At 46.2% G+C, this 27,742-nt stretch overlaps 1 protein-coding gene across 1 annotated transcript in view; it reads right to left on the bottom strand.

Annotated features, from left to right (window-relative positions):
- TRIO (trio Rho guanine nucleotide exchange factor) overlaps positions 1 to 27,742 on the bottom strand; it is a 3,555,343-nt gene that overhangs the window by 1,581,381 nt on the left and 1,946,220 nt on the right. Inside the window, 1 exon segment of the mRNA XM_077269474.1 lies at positions 7,436 to 7,578. Coding sequence (XP_077125589.1) covers positions 7,436 to 7,578 — 143 coding nt within the window.

Consider the following 27,742-nt stretch of genomic DNA (forward strand, 5'->3'; position numbering starts at 1 on the left):
TTTTGCTCCTGACGGTCCGCTTTTTCCGACCGCGCATGCGCGGCCGGAACTCTGCCCCCCACTTCCCCGCACCTCACAATGGGGCAGCGGATGTGCTGGAAAAATGCATCCGCTGCCCCCGTTGTGCGGCGGAGACAACGTTAGCGTCGGTGACCTCGGCCCGACGCACTGCGACGGGCCGAGCCCGACGCTAGTGTGAAAGTAGCCTCCCTTCTCTGTTTCCCTGGCATCTGGCTCCGCCCCCTGACCGCCTCCCACTCTATCACATGATCGTAGGTCCTTCTACTTTACCTGTTAACTCTGTCTCATGTGAAAGGTCCTGTTGGTGTTCATGTTAGTTACCCGGCATCTGGTCCAGCTCCGTTACTGCTGGGTGCAGTTTCCCCTGCAGCATTAATACCCGGTATCATGACATTATAGCTGACCTGATAGTTTTCTCCCTGGTGTGGGGGGTGGTGTTTATATGCCATGGACCCAGTACAGGTTCTCACAGGACAGGTTAATGAGCTTTCTCAGCTTTTGCAGAAGCTGTCTGTGGAACAGCAAGCCCTGGTCCACTCGCACCAACAGGTGCAGAGAGATGTGGCAGGTGCATTACAGGTGTCTGCTCCATTTCGGTCCCGGGAGGGGGGTCCCTCTGATGTATCCTTAGTGGACCCCGAACCGCCGGTAAAATTTCCCGACACTTTTTCTGGGGATAAAAAATTGTTCAGGGTCTTTAAGGAGGGATGTAAGTTGTTTTTTGAGTTATGTCCCCGGGCCTCTGGAAATGAAAGGCAGAGGGTGGGGGTAGTTATGTCTTTATTAAGGGGGTCCCCGCAGGCATGGGCCTTCTCTCTCTCTTCCTCTGCTCCTGAACGCATGTCTGTGAACCTGTTTTTTGAGTCGGCACATTTATGATGAGCCTGATAGAGTGCGTCTGGCAGAAGATATGGTAATGAGTGTGACACAGGGGAAGCACTCCGCTGAATGGTTCTGCTCAGAGTTTAGGCACTGGGCAGCTGAAGTTTCTTGGAAAGATGTAGCCCTGAGGGGGTTGTTCCGCATGGGTCTGTCCGACCGTCTGAAGGACACTCTAGCACTTCATCCTCCTCCTGATACCCTGGAGGACGCCATGACACAGGCAGTTCGAATGGACCGGAGACTCCGTGCTAGAGGAACGATGCAACAGGAGACTTCCTTTTTCTCTAAGTTATGTGACTCTGCACCTGTATCTGAACCCATGGAGATTGGGTCGGTCTCTGAAAGTAAGAGAAGACACCACAGAGACAATCAACTGTGTTTTTTCTGTGGAGCCTCTGGACATTGGTAAAGGAACTGTCCATCCTGCCCTTCTGTGAAACCATCTGAGAAACGACTGAGTCTGGGCAACAATCGAGGAGGTTGTCCAGACTCCCAAGTACATTTTTTCTCGCTTACAAAACTTGTGCTCCAGATGAAATTGGAGCTTGCTGGCGGTCCTGTGGTGACCACTGCTTTTGTTGACTGCGGTTCTTCAGTTAATTTGATTGATGCCCAAGTTGTGACTCGTAATAAGATAGGGACAGTTAGGTTGAAAAACCCCATTAAAATTGTGGCTGTTGATTCGTCCCCTCTTACCCGGGATGGAATTTGTTTCAAAACTGATGTTTTTTTCTCTGAAAGTGGGTTCCACTCACGTGGAGCAATTAAGTTATTTTGTATTGAATAATCTGCCGGCAGGACTGATTCTGGGAATGCCCTGGCTGCAATGCCGCAATCCATTGATTGGGTGGTGGGGGAGATTACTCAATGGAGATGTAAGGGTAATGGTCCGTGTTGTAACCTGGGACCTTTTGTTAACCCGATAAAGTCTGTATCTGTGTCGTCTGTCGGTCTGGAGGGTATTCCGGAGTACCTGAAAGACTTTGAAGACGTGTTTTCCGAAAGTGAGGCCGAGGGACTTCCACCACATTGACCCGGTGATTGTGCTATTAATTTAATCCCAGGAGCCAAATTACCCAAGGCTCATTTATACAATTTGTCTGGGCCCGAGCGCCAAGCCATGAAAGAGTACATCACTGAGAGTCTCCGTAAGGGGCATATTCGGCCTTCTGTTTCAACCGTCGCAGCGGGGTTTTTCTTTGTGAAGAAAAAAGATGGTGGTTTGCGACCGTGCCTCGACTTTCGGGAACTGAATAAGATCACTGTGAAAAACACATATCCTCTTCCTCTGATTCCTGATTTATGTAATCAACTCACTGGGGCCAAATGGTTTTCTAAGCTTGACTTACGAGGGGGCTTATAACCTGATAAGGATTCGAGAGGGAGATGAATGGAAAACAGCTTTTCTGACTACCGAGGGCTTATTTGAAAATTTGGTTATGCCCTTCGGTCTCACTAACGCCCCTGCTGTGTTCCAGAATTTTATTAATGTTGTTTTTTCTGACCTGATTGGGCGCTATGTTGTCATTTACCTGGATGACATCTTGATATACTCAGAGGACAGTCAGTCTCACTTACACCATCTTCAGACAGTTCTTGTGAGACTCAGGGAGAACCATTTATACACAAAACTGGAGAAGTGCTCATTCTTTACGCAAGAACTGTGTTTTCTGGGATTAATTGTATCTGGGGATGGGTTCCGCATGGACTTCGGGGAAGGTTCAGGCCATTTCTGATTGGGTGCAACCTCATGACCTGAAGGGGTTGCAGCGATTTCTGGACTTCGCTAACTATTATAGGAAGTTCATTAAAGGTTTTTCGCAGGTGGTGAAACCCTTAACGGACCTCACACTAAAAAGGGCGGAGGTATTAAATTGGTCCGAGGCCGCAAAAAATTCCTTCCAGACACTGAAGAAATGTTTTGTTTCAGCCCCCGTGTTGATACAACCCGAGTTGTCGAGACATTTTATTGTAGAGGTTGAGGCATCGGAGGTGGGGGTGGGGGCAGTGTTGTCTCAGGGCCCGTCCACCCTTACTAACCTTAAACCCTGTGCCTTTTTCTCTAAAAAAATTATCTTCGGCTGAGAGAAATTATGATGTCGGCAACAGGGAATTGTTGGCAATTAAATTGGCCTTCGAAGAATGGAGGCATTTTTTGGAGGGGGTTGTTCATTCCGTTACGGTCATCACTGATCATAAAAATTTGGCCTATATCGAGTCTGCTAAGAGATTGACCCCCAGACAGGCTCGGTGGGCACTTTTTTTTTTCTCAGTTTCATTTTACCATTACATTCCGACCAGGGTCTAAAAATGTAAAAGGCGGATGCCTTATCCCGAAGTTTTGATTGTGTGTCCCCTCCAGAACCTCCTTCCTCCATTCTTCAACCTGGAGTGGTTCTGGCTGAAATCTCATCTGAGTTACAGAGAGATTTTGGAAGCAAAGTCACAAGCTCCCAAGAATAAACCCTCTGGCAAATTGTTTGTACCCGATCATTTCCGTCTCACACTTCTGCAATAATTTCATGACTCTGTGTTGAGTGCACACCCTGGGATTGCAGCTACCCGGGGGGCAGTAGCTAGGAGTTTTTGGTGGCCTTGTATGGGCACTGATATTAAAAAATTAGTGAATACTTGCGGAGTGTGTGCTCGCTCTAAGAACTCTCTGGTCCGGCCGGCCGGCCGGGGAATTGGTACCTTTGCCAATTCCGGATAAACCTTGGACACACCTGTCCATGGATTTTATCACTAATCTTCCTCCTTCAATGGGTAACTCTGTAGTCTAGGTAGTGGTTGATAGATTTTCTAAACAAACCCACTTTGTGCCGTTATCTACATTGCCTTCTGCTGAAACCTTAGCTCGTTTGTTCATTCAGCATATAGTTCGGTTGCATGGGGTCCTTGTGAATGTGGTGTCTGACAGGGGTGTGCAATTTGTTGCTAGATTTTGGAGGGCTTTTTGTAAGAAGTTGGGGGTTACGTTATCTTTCTCCTCTGCTTATCACCCGGAATCTAATGGTCAGACTGAACGCAACAACCAGTCGTTGGAACAAATTTTAAGATGTCTTGCCTCTTCCAGACAGGAGGACTGGTGTGAGGTATTACCCATGGCAGAATTTGCATTCAACTGTCGTATTAATCAGTCTACTGGCAAATCTCCTTTTCAGGTCAACTATGGATTTGTTCCGCAATTTGGAGAATTTTCCTGCATGGATTCTGGTTGCCCTGGTGCTGAGGGTCTGGTGCAACAGTTAAGAACCCTTTGGAGGGAGGTTCAGGGTAATATCTCCAAAGCTCAAAGGAGGTACAAACATTTTGCAGACAGAAGGAGGGGGTCAGCTCCTACACTGACAGTGGGGGAGAAGGTGTGGTTGTCTACTCGTAACATCAAACTTAAAGTACCCTCTATGAAGTTGGGCCCCAGGTTTATAGGTCCATACAAGATATTAGAGGTGATCAACCCGGTGGCCTATAGATTACAGTTGCCCGCCTCCTTCAAAATATCAAATGTCTTCCACAGGTCCCTATTAAAACCTGTGGGGATGGTTAGAGAAGATTCCTCATCCAATGTTCCACCAGTGTTGGTAGAGGGTGAGCCGGAGTATGAGGTAGGGCGCATCATTGATTCACGGATGCATCAAAGGCTTCAGTACTTAATACATTGGAAGGGTTATTCTATTGAGGATCGGTCATGGGTTCTGGCCAGTTCTGTGCATGCTGATCGACTGGTGCGGGCTTTTCATGTCAGGTACCCTGAGAAGCCTGGGGGTCCAGTGGCCCCCTGTTAAGGGGGGGGGGGGTACTGTCATGGTTATGTCTTGTACTCTCAGGGTTAATGTTCTTAGCCTTTCTTTCAAGATGGGAGGGCTATTTATACTCGCTCCTAACCTGGTATCCTTGTCAGCTATAGGTTTTCTGCAGTCTGTATGCTTGACCTCTGTAGTGTGTGCTGGCTTGCTTTGTGTCTTGCTGTCACCTGCTTTATTCGCTTTCCTGGATTACTGACCCCTGGCTTGGCTTCTGACTATTCTCTGACTCTCCCTGTTGGTATCTTGTAATCTCCTGGCTACGACCTCAGCTTGTTTCACTATTCTTTTATGCTTGTCCCTTCTCTGTTTCCCTGGCATCTGGCTCCGCCCCCTGACCGCCTCCCACTCTATCACATGATCGTAGGTCCTTCTACTTTACCTGTTCACTCTGTCTCATGTGAAAGGTCCCGTTGGTGTTCATGTTAGTTACCTGGCGTCTGGTCCAGCTCCGTTACTGCTGCATGCAGTTTCCCCTGCAGCATTAATACCCGGGTATCATGACAGTATTTTTTTTATTCATGATCAGTATTGTAGCATTTGGTCACTGTGGTTGTAATATCAGGTCTGGTCATGGTTTGGCTGTATTTGTTCCTTGTATGTAGTATTATTTGGTCACTATGTGGTGGTAATATGTGGTCTGGTCATGGTGCGGTGGTATTTGTCCCTGATATTATTGGTCATTTTAAAAATTGAAAAATAAATAAAAATATACCTAAATTGTATTGGATATTTTAACAAATGTTTAAGTTACAGTGGAGTAGGGCTCGGCCAAAAGAGTCTACATTGTCATGGTAGCAGATTAACAAATATTTTGGCCAAAACAAAAGCTGCTGCCTATGTATGTGGTGATGGGAACTGTAAATGTGTGTATTGGTGAGGATGTGGGGCAGAAGTGGAGTTTTTCCAAGACTGGACTGGGACTGGATGGTTCGATGGATGGAGGAGGGGCAGAGGTGGAACCTGGGCGGAGTCTCAAGGGGGCACTAAAAAATGTTGCCTGTATGGGGCCCCAAAATTCCTAGTGACAGCCCTGGTGACAGTCATAAAAACAAACTAGAGTATTGGTTACCCTTCTCAGGTCAAGATCTGGCTTTCTGTCACTGCACAAGTCTCACTCACCAGTTATTGGCTGCGGTGCTGTCAATGTGATGTTAGTAGTGCAGACAAACAACATATACCGATGAGCGGCAGAGAGTAAGTAACATTCATTTTGTTTTGGTTTTTTATGACTATCGCAGCTTTTAGAAGAAAGTTTTCTGGAACAGACTTTTTCCACAGACAGATTGTCACCAGTCAAACATGTAGCAACCAACAACATGCACATAACTTTGGATAGTTTCATTTTTCTTCTATTTTCCTACGACATTTTTATACCATGTTCCTGAATATTATTTTTCACAGCCAGTTTTATAAACTATTCAATTGGCATGTGTGATGCAGTGACCCCTGTGGCAGCTAGGGGGCGCTGTGTGTGCTCTTTGGGATATGCATGGAGGCATATTTGTTGTTATAATGGTGGTGAAACAGTGACTGGCAGTGTTGTGAATGGCCGGTATGTGTCGAAGAGGGAGTCTGCGTAGTAAGTCTGATGTAATGTGGTTGTTCTGGGACCTGTAGTCCCTCGAGTTTGTGTAATGGTGTATAGTTAGTATGGGAGACTTACTAGGCTAGTTGTGTGAGATGGGTGGGACAAATTAGCCACACATCCACACTCCCATCCAGGGGAGTGGTTAAGGGTATATAATGTGACCAGGGTGTGGGTCACATGTTCCTCTATGGTTCCAGTGTTTGGACCTGAGTGGTGAAGGTCCTGGAAGTATGTGTTGGATTTCCTGGGAGTAGGAATCCTGAAGAGCACATACCAGTGTGTTGGATTTCCTGGGAGTAGGAATCCTGAATGGCACCTGGTGGGACTTTGCTATTGGTGACCTGGGTATTGGACGGTCGCAGCTGGGGATGGACGTCCTGAATAGTACCCGGACTGGCCACCTGTGTGATCCTGTGTAACCTGGGTGTTGGGAGGTCCTGGGAGTAGGACCGGATCCCTGAATAGCACGAGGTGAGGACTGGGATCTGCAGAGCCAGTGACAGCTACTGTGTGGGGAAGCTACAGTCCTTCGGTGGGTCTGGACTGACTAATGTGTGCTGGCCAGGCAAGTTGGTGATCCCTGTGAGGCAGCTTACCGGAGGAGTGGACTGACAAGGAGTCAGCAGGTGGAGCAGGAGCTCCCGTCAGGTACTACACAGACTGTTCGTGCTTGTGATGTTCTATGAACTGTGTGGTCTCCCACGGCAACTGAACGGAGTGAGGTTCAGCGTGTTTAGAGACCGCGACCCAGTGTCATATGTGCTGTATGTGACTTGGGACATTGGTGAACTGTACAGCGTACGGACACCCATGGTAATTGGGCGAAGTGAGAGGTCCAGCATGTTTAGTGTCCGTGAGTCAAAGCCGTAAATGAAGTGTAAGATAAAGCTGCAAGTTAATATCACCAGTTGGTGCCTGTTGTGTTTCGTGAAATATATATAATGAACTGTGCACAACCCGGTTTATGACACTTTAATAAACCACATAGACTGTGTTTAAGCGAAAAACCGTGCCTGACTACATCAATCCCGTGCTAAGCGAGTGTCCCCCAATACACTCAGTAAGAGCAATCTTACATATGTTAGAAGAAATCTTCCATCAACTAAACTGATGTATGTACACGTAAATCACCACTTACCGTCTAGCAGATTTTTGTTTTGTGGATACTGTCTTAGGTATATGAATAGGTTCTTTCAGAGCACCTCTCAAATGAATTGTTCTGTCTTGTATCACTTCTCGTATATGTTTAATCCAGTCTTGCTTGTTCTCAATACTAGAACCCTAAAAATAATGTAACAATAAGTACCGTAAATGCAAAATTTTAGGATAGCATATAAAACTACTATTTCCAGTTAGTCAATACACAAAAACAAGCAACGTTGAAAACGGAAGTGAACATCTTTGATAATAATAAGTAATATCAATTCATTAGCATAACACAGCTTATGTATCAACAGAGTAAGTCAAATGCTGCAGTATAAACAATCCGTTTTAACCTCATAAGGACCAAGTTCGTAATTTTGAGTGATTGGTCCTGTGCTTCAATCCCAAGCTATGGTAATTTTACGGTGCAGGGTTAAAGAGTAATTATACATCTTTGTACCTGTTAGCCAGTAGATAGAAAAATAATTAGAATTGAGAGTCCTCAGTGGTTGTTGATACCTTTTAAAGGATAACTGAAAAGATGGTAACAAATTGCAAGCTTTCGAGACTACTCAGGTCTCTTCATCAGGCATAGACTATTACAAAATCTAAAGAATCACATATTTATTCACAACACAGCAGATAGATAAAGCAATAGATAAGACAAGTGACGTGAACCAGAACTATCATTATGGGAGAGGGATAAACAAATATTGGAACAGTTCATAGATAAGGAGTGTCCCAATCAGATGACAATAAAACTTTCCCACTCATTATCTATGAACTGTTCCAGTATATACTGTATGTTACTCCTCTCCCATAATGATAGCTCATAATCATTTAGAAACAACAATACTAATATTTTAACTCAGGAAGAGTGGAAAAAAACATGATTTTTAATTACAGCTTTCATGCGTCTTGGCATGTTTTCCACCAGTCTTTCACACTGCTTTTGGGTGACATTATGCCACTCCTGGTTCAAAAATTTAAGCAGTTCTTTGTTTTATGGCTTGTGACTATCCATCTTCCTCTTGATTACATTCCAGAGGTTTCCAATGGGGTTCAGGTCTGGAGATTGGACTGGTCATGACAGGGATTTGATGTGGTGGTCCTTCAACCAAACCTTGATTGACCTAGCTGTGTGGCATGGCACATTGTTCTGCTGGAAAAAAACAGTCCTCAGAGATGAGGAACATTGCCTGAGCAGAAGGAACCAACGGTTTTTCAAGGATAACCTTGTATGCGGATTGATTCATACGTCGTTCGCAAAGATTAACCTGACCAATTCCAGCCTTGCTGAACCATCCCCAGATCATCACCAATCCTCCACCAAATTTCACAGTGGGTGCAAGACAATGTGGCTTGTACGCCTCTCCAGGCCTCTGTCTAACCATTAGACGACCAGGTGTTGGGCAAAGCTGAAAATTAATCAGAGAAGATTACCTTACTTCAGTCTTCTATGGTCCAATCCTTATGGTCTTTGACAAACTTCAGCCTGGCTCTCCTTTGCTTCTCATTGATGAAAGGCTTTTTTCCAGCTTTACATGACTTGAGTCCTGCCTCTAGGAGCCTGTTACGAACTGATCTTGCCATGCACTTCACCCCAGCTGCCATTTGCCATTCCTTTTGTAGGTCACTTGATGTCATCCTGTGGTTGTTGAGTGACATTCGAATAAGATGATGGTCATCCCAGTCAGTGAAGAGTTGTTTTCACCCTCTGTCGGTCTGTATCTTTGTTGTCCCCAATATCTGCTGCTTGACCTTGTTGTAATGGACTGCCGTCTTAGAAATTTTAAGGATGGAGGCGACATGACGCTGACTGTGTCCCTCTGCTAGTAAAGCCAGAATTGAGCCCTTCTTTTCCTCACTCAAGACTTTTCTTTTCAACTCCTTTGGCATGGTTAAAAGTTATTTTTTCATTCCTATTACTTTTTGTCATGACTCTGGATGGGATGTTGCTGCCTCTGTCCAGGTCAGGTCAGGGTTAACCAGAGTTGCCTCTCTCTGATTAGGGGGTGGCTATTTAATGCTGGTGATTTCTGGGTCAGGTGTTGATGATACTTCAGTGTACTCGGTTAGTGGTTGCTGACCCAGGTTACACATCTATAATCGTTGTGCCTCTGTGCGTGTGAGCCTTGCTGTGTATGACTGTCCCCTAACTTCTGCCTCTGTTTTCTTCTCGGTACTGATCTGTCCTTCTTGGTTTTCTGACCCCTTGGCTTGTCTCAGTTTACTCTTTGGTCTTGTCCATGGTACCTCACTCTCTCCTGGCCTTTGACCCTCGGCTCCCCACTGACTATGTTATTGTTCTTTGTCCTGTGCTCCGCACTCTTGGCTGACTCGTTTTCTCACGCAGTATCTCCGCCCCTCTGCGATCACGTGACTGTCTAGTTAGGTCCTGTGCACACTTCCTGTCCAGCCTACACTCCCGTCTCTCGGTCCCATGCCCCCTGCTTGCACCATCTAGGCTTGCGAAAGTATTCTGCTCCCTGGAACTTTTCAAACTTTTCCCACATATCATGCTTCAAACGTAAAGATACCAAATGTAAATTTTAGGTGAAGAATCAACAACAAGTGGAACACAATTGTGAAGTTGAACAAAATGTATTGGTTATTTAACATTTTTTTGGAAATTCAAAAACTGAAAAGTGGGGCGTGCAATATTATTCGGCCCCTTTAACTTAATACTTTGTTGCACCACCTTTAGCTGTGATTACAGCTGCAAGTCGCTTGGGGTATGTCTCTATCAGTTTTGTACATCGAGAGACTGAAATTCTTGCCCATTCTTCCTTGGCAAACAGCTCGAGCACAGTCAGGTTTGATGGATATAGCGAACTAGGAGAGACAAGAGTGGACCCTCTGGACCGTGGGGAGCCCTACCCCTGGGCGAGCGACCTAGGAGATAACGACCCCTATACAGGGACCGCAAGGAGCAAGCCCAGAGGTCACTTACCCACGGTGAGATACCAGTAGGGACGGCTCCAGGAAGAGAGATAAACGAAGGCAGGATACTGAGGAAGAATACGGGAAGCAGCTAGACAGCCCGGAGGGCTGGGAGGCAGGAATGGAGCTGAGCTGAGGGAAGGAAAACAAACCAAAGACCATAGGTAAACTACAGGAAAAGAAGAACGGGGACTGCAGGTAACAACAAGGAGGAAACGGAGTGAACCAGAGAGAACCGGAAGGTAGCACGGTAAGGCACAGAGTGCAGGTACTTGAGCAGGGAATACGAAGGGCCAAACGTAATAGCAAACGTGCTAAAACAATCAGGCACCAGGAAGCAGGAAGAACTACCTTTTATAGGAGGAGCAGGAACAGGATTGGGTGGAAAGAACATGTGACTTCAGGAGGAGGTAACAGAGACGCTGGGCCTGCGAGCTACAGGGAAGCTAGAGCGCCTGCGCAGAGAAAGAACACCTGCAGGGGAGCGTGCAGACCGGGACGCTGGAGCGGTGGAAACGGCGACGCTGGAGCGTAGCGGAGGATGTAACAGTACCCCCCTTCTTATACCCCCCTTTACGAAGAGTAGCAAAAAACCTATTGAGAATACGAGGAGCATCAATGTTCTCCAAGGGCTCCCAGGACCTCTCCTCCGGACCAAAACCCTTCCAGTCCACCAGAAAAAACTCTTTTCCCCGAACCTTTTTAACAGCCAAAATGCCCTTAACCTCAAAAATGTTGTCCGTGCTGGCAGGTTGAGAAGAGGAACAAGAGGGAGAATGAAAACGGTTAAAGACGGCTGGTTTGAGGAGAGAGACATGAAACGTATTGGGTATACGGAGCGAAGCAGGCAATTTCAGCTTGTAGGCGACCTCATTGACTCGACGTAGAATCTCAAAAGGACCGATGAACCGTGGACCAAGCTTGTAGGAAGGAATCTTGAGTCTGATGAATTTTGAAGAAAGCCAAACTTTGTCACCAGGAGAAAAAGGAGGAGAATCTAAACGCCTCTTGTCTGCTTGTCTCTTCATTCTAGAAGAAGCTAGATTTAAGGTCCCTTTGACCTCGCTCCAGATGGAAGAAAAGTTGAGAGCCGTAGAGTCAGCAGCTGGAACACCAGAGGCAGGAGAAACCGGTAGGGGAACACTTGGATGCCGTCCAAAAACAACAAAAAATGGAGACTTTGCGGAGGATTCGCTGGAATGGTTGTTATAGGCAAACTCCGCCCAAGGAAGTAGTTCGACCCAGTCATTATGGTGAGCATTAGAAAAATGCCGAAGATAAGCAGCCAAGGTTTGGTTGGTACGTTCTGCTTGACCGTTAGTTTGAGGGTGATACGAGGAAGAGAAGTCCAGATTCACCTTTAAAAGTTTGCACAAAGCTCTCCAAAAGCGGGAAGTAAATTGAACCCCTCTGTCTGACACGATGTGCTGAGGAAGACCATGGAATTTGAAGATGTTAAGAATAAAAATGTTAGCCAACTCAGGAGCTGAAGGTAAACCCGATAATGGAATGAAGTGAGCCATCTTAGAGAATCTGTCCACAACGACGAGGATGACCGTGCAGGCGGAAGAGCAAGGTAGATCGGTGATGAAGTCCATTGCGATGTGTTGCCAAGGTGCGGATGGAACAGGAAGAGGAAGGAGATTTCCATGCGGTAGTCGCCTGGGTACCTTGTTTCTGGCACAAGAAGGACAAGAGGCTACGAAGTCCTTTACGTCTTGACGTAAAGTAGGCCACCAATAGTAACGCGAAATGAGAAGAAAAGTCTTTCTAATACCGGCATGACCAGCCAATTTGGAAGAATGGCCCCAAGATAAGACCCTCTTAGTGTCTTCATCCAAGACAAGAGTTTTGCCCGGAGGAGGTTGGAACATCCGTAAAGGGGCTACGGTGACCATCTTAGAAGGGTCAATGATGTAAGCTGGCTCCTCTATGGTATCTGACGATTGGAAGGACCTGGACAGAGCGTCAGCTCTTATGTTTTTGTTGCCGGGCCGAAAACGAAGTTCGAACTCAAAGCGAGCAAAGAACAAGGACCATCTAGCTTGACGTGGATTCAATCTTTGCGCAGTCTGTAGGTAAGTAAGATTCTTGTGATCGGAGAAGATTACAAACGGGTGCACCGAGCCCTCCAGTAGATATCTCCACTCGCCTAGAGCCAATTTGATGGCCAGCAATTCTCGATCTCCAATTGTGTAATTTCGTTCAGAGGGTGAAAAGGCTTTTGAGAAGAAGCCGCACGGTGCCGTTAGACCCTCAGGAGTCTTTTGTGAGAGCACAGCTCCAGCTCCGGTAGAGGAGGCGTCAACTTCCAGAATAAAAGGCTTGTTCACCTCCGGGTGATGCAAGACTGGGGCAGAAGAAAAAGATCTCTTGAGAAGGACAAAGGACTTCTCGGCCTCAGGAGACCAATCCTTGGAGCAGGAACCTTTGCGAGTGAGAGAAGAGAGAGGACGAATCATGGAGGAGAAATGTGGGATGAATTGCCTGTAGTAATTAGCGAATCCGATGAAGCGTTGAATGGCTTTCACTCCGCAGGGCCGTGGCCAGTTAATAATGGCATTCACCTTCTCAGGGTCCATCTTAAGGCCGGAGTCAGAGACAATGTAACCAAGGAAAGGTAGTGAGGTTTGCTCAAACAAGCACTTCTCTATCTTGGCATACAAGTGGTTTTCTCTTAGGCGTTGCAAGACCTCGCGGACACTCCTGCGATGTGACGGAAGATCAGAAGAAAAAATAAGGATATCATCCAAATAAACCAAAACACAAGAGTACAGAAGATCCCGGAACACATCGTTAACGAACTCTTGGAAAACCGCAGGAGCGTTGCAGAGACCGAAAGGCATGACTAAATACTCGTAGTGTCCATCCCGGGTGTTAAAAGCTGTTTTCCACTCATCACCAGAGCGGATCCGGACCAAATTGTAAGCGCCTCGTAAATCCAACTTAGTAAAAATACGAGCGCCATGGAGGCGATCGAAGAGCTCGGGTATAAGGGGCAGAGGATACCGATTCTTAATCGTGATGCTGTTCAAACCCCGATAGTCTATACAAGGTCTTAAGGAACCGTCCTTCTTCTTCACAAAGAAGAACCCTGCTCCAGCAGGGGAGGAGGATTTCCGGATGAATCCTTTAGCTAGGTTCTCTTGTATGTACTCAGACATAGATTTGGTCTCAGCTGCAGAAAGCGGGTAAATCCTTCCCCTAGGTGGAGAACGGCCGGGAAGAAGCTCCACAGGACAATCGTAAGAACGATGGGGAGGAAGATTCTCAGCCTCTCGCTTGTTGAAGACGTCAGCGTAGGACCAGTAAGGAGAAGGTAACCCGTCAGGAACTTCAGCAGGCTGAGTACGAGAAACCGGACATACAGACCGAAGGCAACGATCATGGCACGAAGGACCCCACCGAAGTACATCTCCAGTGCGCCAATTCAGTGTGGGCTCATGTAGTCGAAGCCAAGGGAGACCCAGCAGGAAGGCGTAGGAAAGGTTAGGCAGAACATAAAAAGCGATCTTCTCGCGATGAAGGGCCCCAATTTGTATCTCCACCTCTTCAGTGACGAGGGAAATTGCATCTTGTAAAGGTCTTCCATCCACAGAGGCGATTAGACGGGGGGTGTCCAAAGAGATTACTGGTACGCGAAGCCTCCGAACCGCCTCAAGACTGATAAAATTGCCTGCCGCTCCAGAATCCACATACGCCACCTCGGAAGATTGATGCTGGTTAGAGAAAAAAAGAATGGAAAGAGTCAAAGGTTGAGAGGAAACGCGGGCACCTAGGGAGGCCTCTCTTACCTGTCCTAGGCGGAAGAGTTTTCCGGTCTGTCAGGGCAACTGCGGAGTAAATGGGTTGCACTACCACAATAGAAGCAGAGGCCCTGGGTGCGTCTCTCTTTGCGGCGTTGTTCCGCCATTTTAACTCGATCCACTTGCATAGGTTCAGAGGTTGGAACAGTAGAGGGAACAGAAACGGGAGCACGAGAAATACTAGACTGACGGAAGGTAGCGGAGACAGGCATAGATCTCCTCTCTCTAGCAGACTCCCGCGAACGCTCCTGGAAGCGGAGGTCGATCCGAGTGGCGAGAGAGATAAGGTCCTCCAGGGTATTTGGAGTGTCACGACCGGCGAGCTCGTCTTTAATACGGCTGGACAGGCCTCGCCAGAAAGCACCCACAAGAGCCTCATTGTTCCACCCTAACTCCGAGGCCAAAGTACGAAAGCGGATGGCATATTGTCCAACGGAAGAAGAACCCTGACGCAGATTAAAAAGAGACTCGGTCGTAGAGGCTAAACGTCCGGGCTCATCGAAAACTTTCCGAAACGTCTCAAGAAAGTCCTCCAGGTGGCTGACAACGGGATCGTCACGCTCCCATAAGGGGTTCACCCAAGCTAATGCCTCCCCCTCAAGATGAGACACTATGAACGCCACTCTCGCCCGATCTGATGGATACTGAAGTGGGAGAAGCTCAAAGTGGAGGCGGCATTGATTTAAAAAACCCCTGCAAAGTTTTGGATCGCCAGAGTACCTGGGAGGTTTACCCAAACGAGGGGGAGGGTGAGCGGTAGACGGAGAACTGGAGTCAAGGGAAGAGGCTTGTGTGACCACAGCTGGGGCAGACTGGAGATTAAACAAACGGTCATCAATAGAGGCCATATAACTCAGCATGCGGGATTGGGTATCGCGTTGCTGGGCAAGCTCTTGTTGGAGACTAGCTAACTGGGCAGCGTTAACTGGGTCTGAAGTCTGTATCGAGGTAAGGCGGGACTCCATAGACTTCATAAAAGCCATTATGCACCGTTGGTTTTCACGCAAATGGGCTAGCTCTTTCTGGGCCGAGAAAGGGGTACCCGCGGGGTCCATGGCCTGATTGTACTATAGCGAACTAGGAGAGACAAGAGTGGACCCTCTGGACCGTGGGGAGCCCTACCCCTGGGCGAGCGACCTAGGAGATAACGACCCCTATACAGGGACCGCAAGGAGCAAGCCCAGAGGTCACTTACCCACGGTGAGATACCAGTAGGGACGGCTCCAGGAAGAGAGATAAACGAAGGCAGGATACTGAGGAAGAATACGGGAAGCAGCTAGAGAGCCCGGAGGGCTGGGAGGCAGGAATGGAGCTGAGCTGAGGGAAGGAAAACAAACCAAAGACCATAGGTAAACTACAGGAAAAGAAGAACGGGGACTGCAGGTAACAACAAGGAGGAAACGGAGTGAACCAGAGAGAACCGGAAGGTAGCACGGTAAGGCACAGAGTGCAGGTACTTGAGCAGGGAATACGAAGGGCCAAACGTAATAGCAAACGTGCTAAAACAATCAGGCACCAGGAAGCAGGAAGAACTACCTTTTATAGGAGGAGCAGGAACAGGATTGGGTGGAAAGAACATGTGACTTCAGGAGGAGGTAACAGAGACGCTGGGCCTGCGAGCTACAGGGAAGCTAGAGCGCCTGCGCAGAGAAAGAACACCTGCAGGGGAGCGTGCAGACCGGGACGCTGGAGCGGTGGAAACGGCGACGCTGGAGCGTGCAGACCGGGACGCTGGAGCGATGGAACGAGGACGCTGGAGCGTAGCGGAGGATGTAACAATGGATATCGTTTGTGAACAGCAGTTTTCAGCTCTTTCCACAGATTCTCGATTGGATTGAGGTCTGGACTTTGACTTGGCCATTCTAACACCTACATTAATTTGTGAACCATTCAACTGTAGATTTTGCTTTATGCTTGGAATCATTGTCTTGTTGGAAGACAAATCTCCGTCCCAGTCTCAGGTCTTTTGCAGACTCCAACTGGTTTTCTTCAAGAATGGGCCTGTATTTGGCTCCATCCATCTTCCCATCAATTTTAACCATCTTTCCTGTCCCTGCTGAAGAAAAGCAGGCCCAAATCATGATGCTGCCACCACCATGTTTGACAGTGGGGATGGTGTGTTCAGGGTGACGAGCTGTGTTGCCTTTACGCCAAACATATCATTTGGCATTGTAGCCCAAAAGTTCAATTTTGGTTTCATCTGACCAGAGCACCTTCTTCCACATGTTTGGTGTGTCTCCCAGTTGGCTTGTTGCAAACTTTAAACATCACTTTTTATGGATATATATGAGAAATAGCTTTTTTCTTGCCACTCTTCCATAAAGGCCAGATTTTTGCAGTGTACAACTGATTGTTGTCCTATGGACAGACTGTCCCACCTCAGCTGTAGATCTGTAGTTCATCCAGAGTAATCATGGGCCTCTTGGCTACATCTCTGGTCAGTCTTCTCCTTGCTTGAGATGAAAGTTTAGAAGGTTAGAAGGACGGCCGGTCTTGATAGATTTGTAGTGGTATGATACTTTTTCCATTTCAATATGATTGCTTGCACAGTGCTCCTTGGGATGTTTAAAGTTTTGGAAATCATTTTGTATCCAAATCCGGCTTTAAACTTCTCCACAACAGTACCACGGACCTGCCTGTTGTGTTCCTTGGTCTTCATGATGCTCTCTGTGCTTCAAACAGAACCCTGAGACTATCACAGAGCAGGTGCATTTATACGGAGACTTGATTACACACAGGTGGATTATATTTATCATCATTAGGCATTTAGGACAACATTGGATCATTCAGGGATCTATAATGAACTTCTGGAGTGTGTTTGCTGCACTGAAAGTAAAGAGGCCGAATAATATTGCACGCCCCATTTTTCATTTACATTTGGTATCTTTATGTTTGAAGCATGATATGTGGAAAAGGTTGAAAAGTTCCAGGGAGCCAAATACTTTCGCAAGGCACTGTACATACATATATATGTGTAGGGAGCTGTTGATCCATCATACTGTATATCGGGAACTATGGGGCCTCATACTATGTATAATGAGACCAGAGGCATAGCAAGGAGTTTAGTTCTGGAGGGGGAGGACAAAACTTCTGAGAGGGCCCCTACCCAGGTAACCCTGACTACAACTATGGTGGCACACCCTAATAGTGGATGTAAGAGAACTGTAACAGATGGCCATGTTGTTATTAACCCCTTCATGACCTTGGGATTTTCCATTTTTCCGTGTTCGTTTTTCGCTCCCCTCCTTCCCAGAGCCATAACTTTTTTATTTTTCCGTCAATTTGGCCATGTGAGGGCTTATTTTTTGCCGGACGAGTTGTACTTTGAACGACATCATTGGTTTTACCATGTCGTGTACTAGAAAATGGGAAAAAAATTCCAAGTGCAGTGAAATTGCAAAAAAAGTGCAATCCCACACTTGTTTTTAGTTTGGCTTTTTTGCTAGGTTCACTAAATGCTAAAACTGACCAGCCATTATGATTCTCCAGGTCAGTACGAGTTCATAGACACCTAACATGACTAGGTTATTTTTATCTAAGCATTGAACAAAAATTCCAAACTTTGCTAAAAAAAAAATAAATTGCACCATTTTCCGATACTCGTAGCGTCTCCATTTTTCATGATCTGGAGTCGGTTGAGGGCTTATTTTTTGCGTGCTAAGCTGGCATTTTTAATGATACCATTTTGGTGCAGATACGTACTTTTGATCGCCCGTTATTGCATTTTAATGCAATGTCGAGGCGACCAAAAAAAGTAATTTTGTCGTTTCAAATTTTTTTCTCGCTACGCCATTTAGCGATCAGGTTAATGCTTTTTTTAATTGATAGATCGGGCGATTCTGAACACGGCGATACCAAATATGTGTAGGTTTGATTTTTTTTTAATTGATTTATTTTGATTGGGGCGAAAGGGGGTGATTTAAACTTTTATATTTTTTTTTTTATTTTTTTCACATTTTTTTTACTTTTTTTTTTTTTTACTTTTGCCATGCTTCAATAGCCTCCATGGGTGGCTAGAAGCAGGCACAACACGATCGCCTCTGCTACATAGCAGCAATCTGATGTTCGCTGCTATGTAGCAGAAATGCAGGTGTGCTGTGAGCGCCGACCACAGGGTGGCGCTCACAGCTGCCGGGGATCAGTAACCATAGAGGTCTCAAGGACCTCTATGGTTACTATTCTGAAGCATGCGCTCATTTCTGGCCGCCCGGCCGGAAGTGCCGGTTAAATGCTGCTGTCTGCGTTTGATAGCGGCATTTAACTAGTTAATAGCTGCGGGTGAATCGCGATTTCACCCGCCGCTATTGCGGGCACATGTCAGCTGTTCAAAACAGCTGACATGTCCCGGCTTTGATGTGGGCTCACCGCGGAGCCCTGCATCAAAGCAGGGGAACTGACCTCGGACGTACTATCCCGTCCGAGGTCAGAAAGGGGTTAAAAAAAATCTCTATACAAAGACCAACTTTATTACTGCCATATGGTGATCATATAGTAGTAGATACCAGTGCAGCAGAACATGTAAGAGATAACAGTACAGTTACAGTTAGTGACTTACAGCTGATGTTCTTTCTGGTGGAGTAATTTACTTTTCCTGTCTTTTCCACCTAGCCCAGATGGACATGGAAACTTATCCGAGCCAGATTACAATAAAGACACATATGACTTCTCCCATTTTAGGCACCATACTCATCTATTCCCAACCTGCACAAACTCCTTATCCTGCTGATACCCGAATGCTGAGTCGCTGCTTCCGTATATATAAAATCAATAGTGGGCGGTTTGTTCCAGAGCACCAAGAAGGTAGCCCCAAAGGAAGGGGGAAAGTGCAAAGTCCCCCCGCAGCTCCAGCCAAACACCTCCAATGGAGGATACAGACACAGAAAAAAAAAGAAAAAGAAAGCTCAGTCTAAGGGTATGTGTCCATGTTCAGGTTTGCTTCAGGCTTTGGTCAGGATTTTATGCAGGTAAAATCCTGACCAAAAATGCACCTGAGGTCACTGGCAGGTCACCTGCGGTGTTCCTGCGTGTTTTGCTCATTGTAGCGGGAAAAACGCATCCGTTTTTTAATGCACAGTGGAGACGGGATTTCATTAAATCCCCTCCACTATGCTGTAACATAGGCTCAGATGCGCCTATTCTGGCACTTGGCCTCTCTCTTCTCACTCCCGTGTAGCAGTGGGATATGGGGTAATGAAGGGTTAATGTCACCTTGCTATTGTAAGGTGACATTAAGCCAGATTAATAATGGAGAGGCGTCAATTATGACACCTATCCATTATTAATCCAATAGTACGAAATGGTTAATAAAACACACACACATTATTACAAAGTCCTTTAATGAAATAAAGACACAGGTTGTTGTAATATTTTATTATTCTCTTAATCCAGCTGAAGACCCTCATTCTGTAACAAAGGAAAAATAACAAATCAACAATATCTCATACCTTCCGATGATCAGTCATGTCCCACGAAGTAAATCCATCTGAAGGGTTTAAATCATTTTACAGCCAGGTGCTGTGCTAAAGCACTTGCTCCTGCCTGTAAAACCCCGGGTACTGAATGGAAAGCTGGGTGATCTGTAGTTACCTTGAGTTGCAGTGATGTGCCCTCTGCTGGATGTCCTCATGAACTGGAGCCTTGGAAAAGTTCCCACGCTCGAGTTCATATGAGGACATCCAGCAGAGGGCGCATCACCGCGACTCAAGGTAACTACAGATCAAACTGCTTTCCATTCAGTACCCGGGGTTTTACAGGCAGGAGCAAGTGCTTTAGCACAGCTCCTGGCTGTAAAATGATTTAACCCCTTCAGATGGATTTACATCGTGGGACATAACGACGGAAGGTATGGAATATTGTTGTTTGTTTTTGTAACTTTGTTACAGAACAGGGTCTTCAGGTGGATTAAGAGTCCAATAAAATATTACAACAACGTGTCTTTATTTCATTAAAATACTTTGTAATCATGTGTGTGTGTTTTATTAACCGTTTAGTACTATTGGATTAATAATGGATAGGTGTCATAATTGACGCCTCTCCATTATTAGTCTGGCTTAATGTCACCTTACAATAGCAAGGTGACATTAACCCTTCATTACCCCATATCCCACCGCTACACGGGAGTGGGAAGAGAGTGGCCAAGTGCCAGAATAGGGGCATCTTCCAGATGTGCCTTTTCTGGGGTGGCTGGGGGCGGATGTTTGTAGCCAGGGGGGGCCAATAACCATGGACCCTCTCTAGGCTATTAATATCTGCCCTCAGTCACTGGCTTTACCACTCTGGTGGAGAAAATTGCGCGGGAGCCCACACCATTTTTTTCTGTGATTTAACCCTTTATTTTACAAGCTACAGCGCCCAAATTTTGCACATACACACTACTAACATTAGTAGTGTGGAATATGCAAAAAAAAGGGATATGAGATGGTTTACTGTATGTAAACCATGTGTCATATCATGTTGGGTTTGGGAAGGAGAAATGAAAAGCCGGCAATTGAATTACCGGCTTTTCACATATATCGCGCTGAATAGATAAATACAGAATATACATATATGTGTCTCAATGACATATATATATATATATATATATATATTGTGATGCAGTGACCCCTGTGGCAGCTAGGGGGCACTGTGTGTGCTCTTTGGTATATGCATGGAGGCATATTTGTTGTTATAATGGTGGTGAAACAGTGACTGGCAGTGTTGTGAACGGCCGATATGTGTCGCAGAGGGAGTCTGCGTAGTAAGTCTGATGTAATGTGGTTGTTCTGGGACCTGTAGTCCCTCGAGTTTGTGTAATGGTGTATAGTTAGTATGGGAGACTTACTAGGCTAGTTGTGTGAGATGTGTGGGACAAACTAGCCACACGTCCACACTCCCATCCAGGGGAGTGGTTAAGGGTATATAATGTGACCAGGGTGTGGGTCACATGTTCCTCTATGGTACCAGTGTTTGGACCTGAGTGGTGAAGGTCCTGGAAGAATGTGTTGGATTTCCTGGGAGTAGGAATCCTGAAGTACACATACCAGTGTGTTGGATTTCCTGGGAGTAGGAATCCTGAATAGCACCTGGTGGGACTTTGCTATTGGTGACCTGGGTATTGGATGGTCCCAGCTGGGGATGGACATCCTGAATAGTACCCGGACTGGCCACCTGTGTGATCCTGTGTAACCTGGGTGTTGGGAGGTCCTGGGAGTAGGACCGGATCCCTGAATAGCACGAGGTGAGGACCGGGATCTGCAGAGCCAGTGACAGCTACTGTGTGGGGAAGCTACAGTCCTTCGGTGGGTCTGGACTGACTAATGTGTGCCGGCCAGGCAAGTTGGTGATCCCTGTGAGGCAGCTTACCCAGAGGAGTGGACTGACAAGGAGTCAGCAGGTGGAGCAGGAGCTCCCGTCAGGTACTACACAGACTGTTCATGCTTGTGATGTTCTATGAACTGTGTGGTCTCCCACGGCAACTGAACGGAGTGAGGTTCAGCGTGTTTAGAGACCGCGACCCAGTGTCATATGTGCTGTATGTGACTTGGGACATTGGTGAACTGTAAGGCGTACGGACACCCATGGTAACTGGGTGAAGTGAGAGGTCCAGCATGTTTAGTGTCCGTGAGTCAAAGCCGTAAATGAAGTGTAAGATAAAGCTGCAATTTAATTTCACCAGTTGGTGCCTGTTGTGTTTTGTGAAATATATATAATGAACTGTGCACAACCCGGTTTATGACACTTTAATAAACTGCATAGACTGTGTTTAAGCGAAAAACCATGCCTGACTACGTCAATCCCGTGCTAAGCGAGTGTCCCCCAATACACTCAGTAAGAGCAATCTTACAATATATATATATATATATATATATATATATATATATATATACTGTATATATGTTTTAACGAACATTTGAGCACATAAATCCATTAGATGTCGGTTTTGCAAGCCTGCGAGAAAATATCGCAGTACGAATGCCATACGGATTACATATGGAGGAGGCCATGCGCAAAATACGCTGACACACCCTGCCTACGGATGACATAGGGATCACTATTTTGGGGACTTTTCTGCGTATTAGGGCCGTAAAAAACGCACCGCATTTACATACGCTGAGTGTGAGGCCGGCCTTAGACTGAGCTTTCTTTTTTTTTTTTGCTGCTTCCGTATATGTCCTTATTACTACACTTACTGTGTGGTACCGTGTGCCCTCTCATTTTCTTTCTACTGGAGCCTTAGATTCCCTTTTTATTGTACTCAAAGTATGATGTCAACAAAAATGCGCTACAAACACTGTAAGATACACCCATAGTGAATTCCTCCACATTTCCCTCCACATGAACAGTATGATGACACTATTGTACCTCATCCTTCAACTCCCCTGGAAAAGTATGGTGACCTCAACACAGTATGATCCCCCACACAACTCTCCACGCAGTATAATGGGCCTACATAAAGTATTATGGCCCAACATCTCTCCACACTGCATAATGGACCCCGCACAAACCTTCACACTGTATAATTGTGTTCATACAGTATAAAAGCCCCCACAAAGCCCTCCATATAATATAATGCACCCCATAGTCCTTCATATAACATAATGCACTCCCCATAGCCCTCTACAGTATACTGCACTCCCCATGGTCCTCCATATAGTATAACAAACTCCCCATAGTGCTCCATATAGTATAATGCAGTCTCCATAGTCCTCGATATAGTATAGGAGAAAACTAAATCTGGCACTCTTGAACGTTGAATTAAACAACATGTTTTAAATAGGAAAGTAATACAAAAAAAGGTACGTTTCATTTTCAAACAGTGGCTTTCATCAGATGGATTGCTGTGGAGCACCATCTCTATGGGCTACTATGATCCCTATTCTTATGTCACTGCTCTTTTGTCTTCCCTGTACCACAGCAATCCATCTGATAAAGGTCGATGTTTGAGACTGAAACATAACTTATTTTGGATTGTTTTGCTAAATAAAACATATTCTATAATTATACATTCCAAAGTGCCAGTTTTTGATATCTTATATACAAGGAGTGGTATCCTATCAGAACGCCTTCCAACCAAAGAGTGACGTGTATCCATATCAACTGTGATCACCTCCATACAGTATAATGCACTCTCCATAGTCCTCTAAACAGTATTCTGGATACCACAACGTTCTCACTGATTTTTTTTAAAACAAAAACGAAAACAATACTTACCTCTCCTTGTTCCCCGGCTGCTCCGGCCTCTGCAACTAGCATTCTGGAGCACGCGCACATCTCAGTACAGCAGGTGCTATGTAGTGACGTCATCGCACCCGCTACACAGATGTCAGACGCTGAAAAAGAATAGTGGAGGCAGAAGAGTCAGCTGTAGCTCCCTCATTCATCATTGCCTTAAACTGTATCGGTTGAGCACACTGATACAGTTAAAAGCAGCGTAGCTTCGAGTGGGCCCCTCAGAAAGTGGGGCCCAGAGCAACCACACCCTCTGCCCCCTGGTAGCTACACTACTGGGGGAGACGTACGGGGCATTATACTGACATAAGGAGCTATGGGGGTATTATTCTGTGTACCGTGGGGTATGGGACATCGTACAGTTAACAAGGTGCTATGAGGCATTTTACTAGGGACTGTGGGGACAACATACTGTGTATGTATAAGAAAACTGTGGGCCATAATATTGTGTATAGCGGGCAGGGGGTACATCATACTGCTTACAGTTTATGCAATGGGGCATCATAATGTGAATAGGAGCAATGGGGGCCATCAAACTGTGTATACGGGGACTATGGGGCATCACAATGCGTAAACGGAGCTATAAGTCATTATATTGTGTTAGATATAGAAATAGTATACACTTAACATGTATACTGGTGCACGCTGGGTTATAATATAGGAGTAAGGGTAGTAGTAAATAGCCACTGCGATATGAACCACTCTAAATCCCACCAAATATATTTGTAAGCTTCTTACGAGTGTAAAAAAATAAAAAAGTAAAAAGGGGTAAGGGAGGCTAGGTAAGGAGTGGAAACAGTTCTGCCTACCTCCCCAGTTAAATCGTTCCAAGCTGAAGACGTGCTGCTGTAGTTCACAATGTCCTCCTGATGAAACGAGGAAGTCCAAAACGGTGGCTGCTCCGGCCGGTAACAACCACCTGCAGTAACTAACCTCCGGGTAGGGTCAGGATCCGCGGTGTTGGATGTTTTGGTCTCCACGAGGTCAATCATCTGTACCTTCATAGCCTTTTTACTAGGCACTGCTCCTAATAGCCAGTTTCCTACTCCACACTGATGAGGGGCAAAAACCCCGAAACAGCTGTCTGTGGATGGATACCATGCTTGGCATAGGTGGTTTTCCTTTATTGGATGTTTTCCTTTATCGGATGCTGCCCTTCCCGTGGTTGTTCCTTCCCGGGGAAAGGCCTGGCTATTCACTGCTTGCGTTGAGAAACACGTGATGGTGTCTCCGCAGCTACTCTACATGCATTTGCATATTGGGGCAGTGTTCTGGATCACTGCGTTGAGAAACACGTGATGGTGTCTCCGCGGTGTTGGATGTTTTGGTCTCCACGAGGTCAATCATCTGTATCTTCATTGCTTTCAAGGAAAGGCGCTTTCACTTCATCCCCTTTGCGATTGCATTGCCGGTATATCTTTATGCTTTCTGTAGGTAATTTCTGCTCTAATATAAGCCTAACTTAATCTGTTGTACTCTTAGTTCAGTTACTAGCCTTGTAAATGTTCATGCATAATGTACGACATGTGTAGTATGTATTTCTGCTGTACCATGCACTGATTGTATGTATAGGATTGTTTACAGTTTCACCGCTCCAATATACTACTACGTTCAGTAAAAGCACAGACTCAACCACAGTCTCCTTATTGGACTCCGGTATAGCGGTTTAGCTGCCTGTATAGCTACACATGAGCCTGCCTCATTTAGTGAGGACAGAACAGTGAAATGGCAGCCATCCAGCTAGTGGCATTCAGCAAAATGGCAGCCATTCAACTAGTGGGATTCAAGTCACCGGCTATGCAGAGACTAAATACAGCAACAGCAATCTCTGCACAGCCAAACACTTCCCTAAGACACCATGACTCACAAATGACACAGGACAAGATCTGTTACTTCCGTCTCCTCAAAGACAACATCCATCAGCAGCGCAGTCGCCATTGCCCGCGCAAATGCTGAAGCCGCCAAAAGGCGAGCGAGCTTTGCTGACCATGAGATGAAACTTAAATTAGAGAAAGCATGCATAGATGATGAGAGATTAGATCAAGAGAGAAGGTCGCAGTTAGAAAATGCATGCGTGGATGCCGCCTTAGAAAGCCTAGCAGCAAAAAGGGAAGCTGCCGCAGCCCTCGCCGAAGCAGAATCGCTAGAAGCCGTGCAAAACCTCAAGCTGCATAGCCGAAGCAGTATGTCGAGTCTGGAGTTTCCACTGCAAGACTCACCACAACGCACATCTCAGTATGTTAATGAACTTCCTGATCCAAACTATAACCCTGAACCAGTACCAAAACAATACGTCTCCAGCAAAGCGAGTGAGAGTCATCATGAGGCTCAGCTCCAGGACAGAAACAAACTTGCAAACGTGGGGAAAAACAACTCTGCTAATGACTACCTTGCCCCTCACCAGGTAACCAACGTAGATCACCTTGCTGGCACACCGTACGTCAGACCGAAGCAATACGACACCGGCTGGCGCCACCCTGAGGACACTAACAGGTACGAACGCACCTCACATCACTATGAGGGTGACCCTTCACCGGTATACTCTGCTGACAACCGGTTCACAACAGAATTTGCTAAGTTCTTCACACGACGTGAGCTGGTTGCCAAGGGACTCATGAAATTCACTGACCAAGCTGAAGGTTACAGAGCTTGGAAAGCTTCCTTCCAAAATGTCACTAGAAACTTGGGGCTACAACACAGGGAAGAGATAGACCTCTTAGTCAAATACCTGGGAGAAGAGTCAGTCAAACACGCAGTGAGGATCAGAGACATTAATATAAACCGCCCTGAGACTGGCCTCAAAGAGATCTGGAAGAGGCTGGATGAGTGTTACGGCTCAGCAGAGGTAATGCAAAGAGCCTTGTTCAAAAGAATTGATGACTTTCCTAAAATATCTAACAAAGGTCTTCAGAAACTTAGAGAATTAAGCGACCTGCTAATGGAAGTCCAAGTTGCCAAATACGAAGACGACCTACAGGGACTTGCATTCCTTGACACAGCCAGAGGTGTTAACCCTATAGTCCAAAAGTTGCCCTACAATCTACAGGAGAGGTGGCTCACACATGGTTCCATGTACAATTACAAACAGTGTTCCATTCCCTCCCTTCTCCGTTTTTGTAGACTTTATACACCAACAAGCGAGAATTAGAAACGATCCCAGCTTTGACTTTGCAATACCATATGGCACACACCTGCAAATCCACGCAGAACATCTGTGGCCGTACACATGACTTATGTTTCTTCTCCAGGTTCTAATTACAGGTCTGCTGGCTGCTCCCAATCAGAGACAAAGGTGCAGGACCCTGACAAGCAGTGCCCACTTCATCAGAAGCCTCATCCTCTCCTGAAATGCAGAGCCTTCAGAAGAAAATCTATGCCAGATCGCAGAAGTTTCCTGAAAGAAAACGGTATTTGCTACAAGTTCTGCTCGTCCACAGCTCTCGAAAAGGATTGCAAGGTCAGTGTAAAATGCACAGAATGTGGCACCACAGATCATAACACTGCTCTACACCCTGGCCCAGCTCCATGGAGTACACAAAACACGCCAGCTGACAGTGAGCATGGCGGGAGGAAAGGAACACTGATACAGCTAAGCCAGAGATCACTTCACAATGTACAGAAGTCTGCATAGGGACAATAGACAGTAGGTCCTGTTAAAAATATGCCTTGTCAGAGTGTACCCAAAATGCCATAGAGACCAAGCTGTAAAACTGTATGCTATCTTGGATGATCAAAGTAATCAATCCTTGGCTAGATCAACATTCTTTGACCTATTCAAGATCAAAGGGCCAAGCACCCTCTACTCAATAAAGACGTGTGCAGGTACTGTGACAACATCAGGCAGGAAAGCTACTGACTACCAAATCTAGTCCTTAGACGGACAATTCTGCCTACCACTACCTACGATCATTGAATGAAATCAGATCCCAGACAACAGATCTGAAATCCCTACGCCAGATGTAGCAATCCACCATGCTCACTTGAAACGCATAGCACACCTTATACCTTAAAGGTACCGTCACACTAAGCAACGTCGCCAGCGATCTGTGACGTTGCAGCGTCCTAGGGAGCGATATCGCTGTATTTGACACGCAGCAGCGATCAGAATCCCGCTGTGAAATTGCTGGTCGCTGCTAGAAGGTCTGCACATTATTTGGTCGCTAGGTCGCCGTGTATCGCCGTGTTTGACAGCAAAAGCAACCATACCAGCGATATTTTACACTGGTAACCAGGGTAAACATCGGGTTACTAAGCGCAGGGCCGCGCTTAGTAACCCGATGTTTACCCTGGTTACCAGCGTAAAATGTAAAAAAACAAACAGTACATGCTCACCTGCGCGTCCCCCA

Source organism: Ranitomeya variabilis, chromosome 6 (assembly GCF_051348905.1).
Source record: "Ranitomeya variabilis isolate aRanVar5 chromosome 6, aRanVar5.hap1, whole genome shotgun sequence".
Taxonomy (NCBI): Eukaryota; Metazoa; Chordata; class Amphibia; order Anura; family Dendrobatidae; genus Ranitomeya; species Ranitomeya variabilis.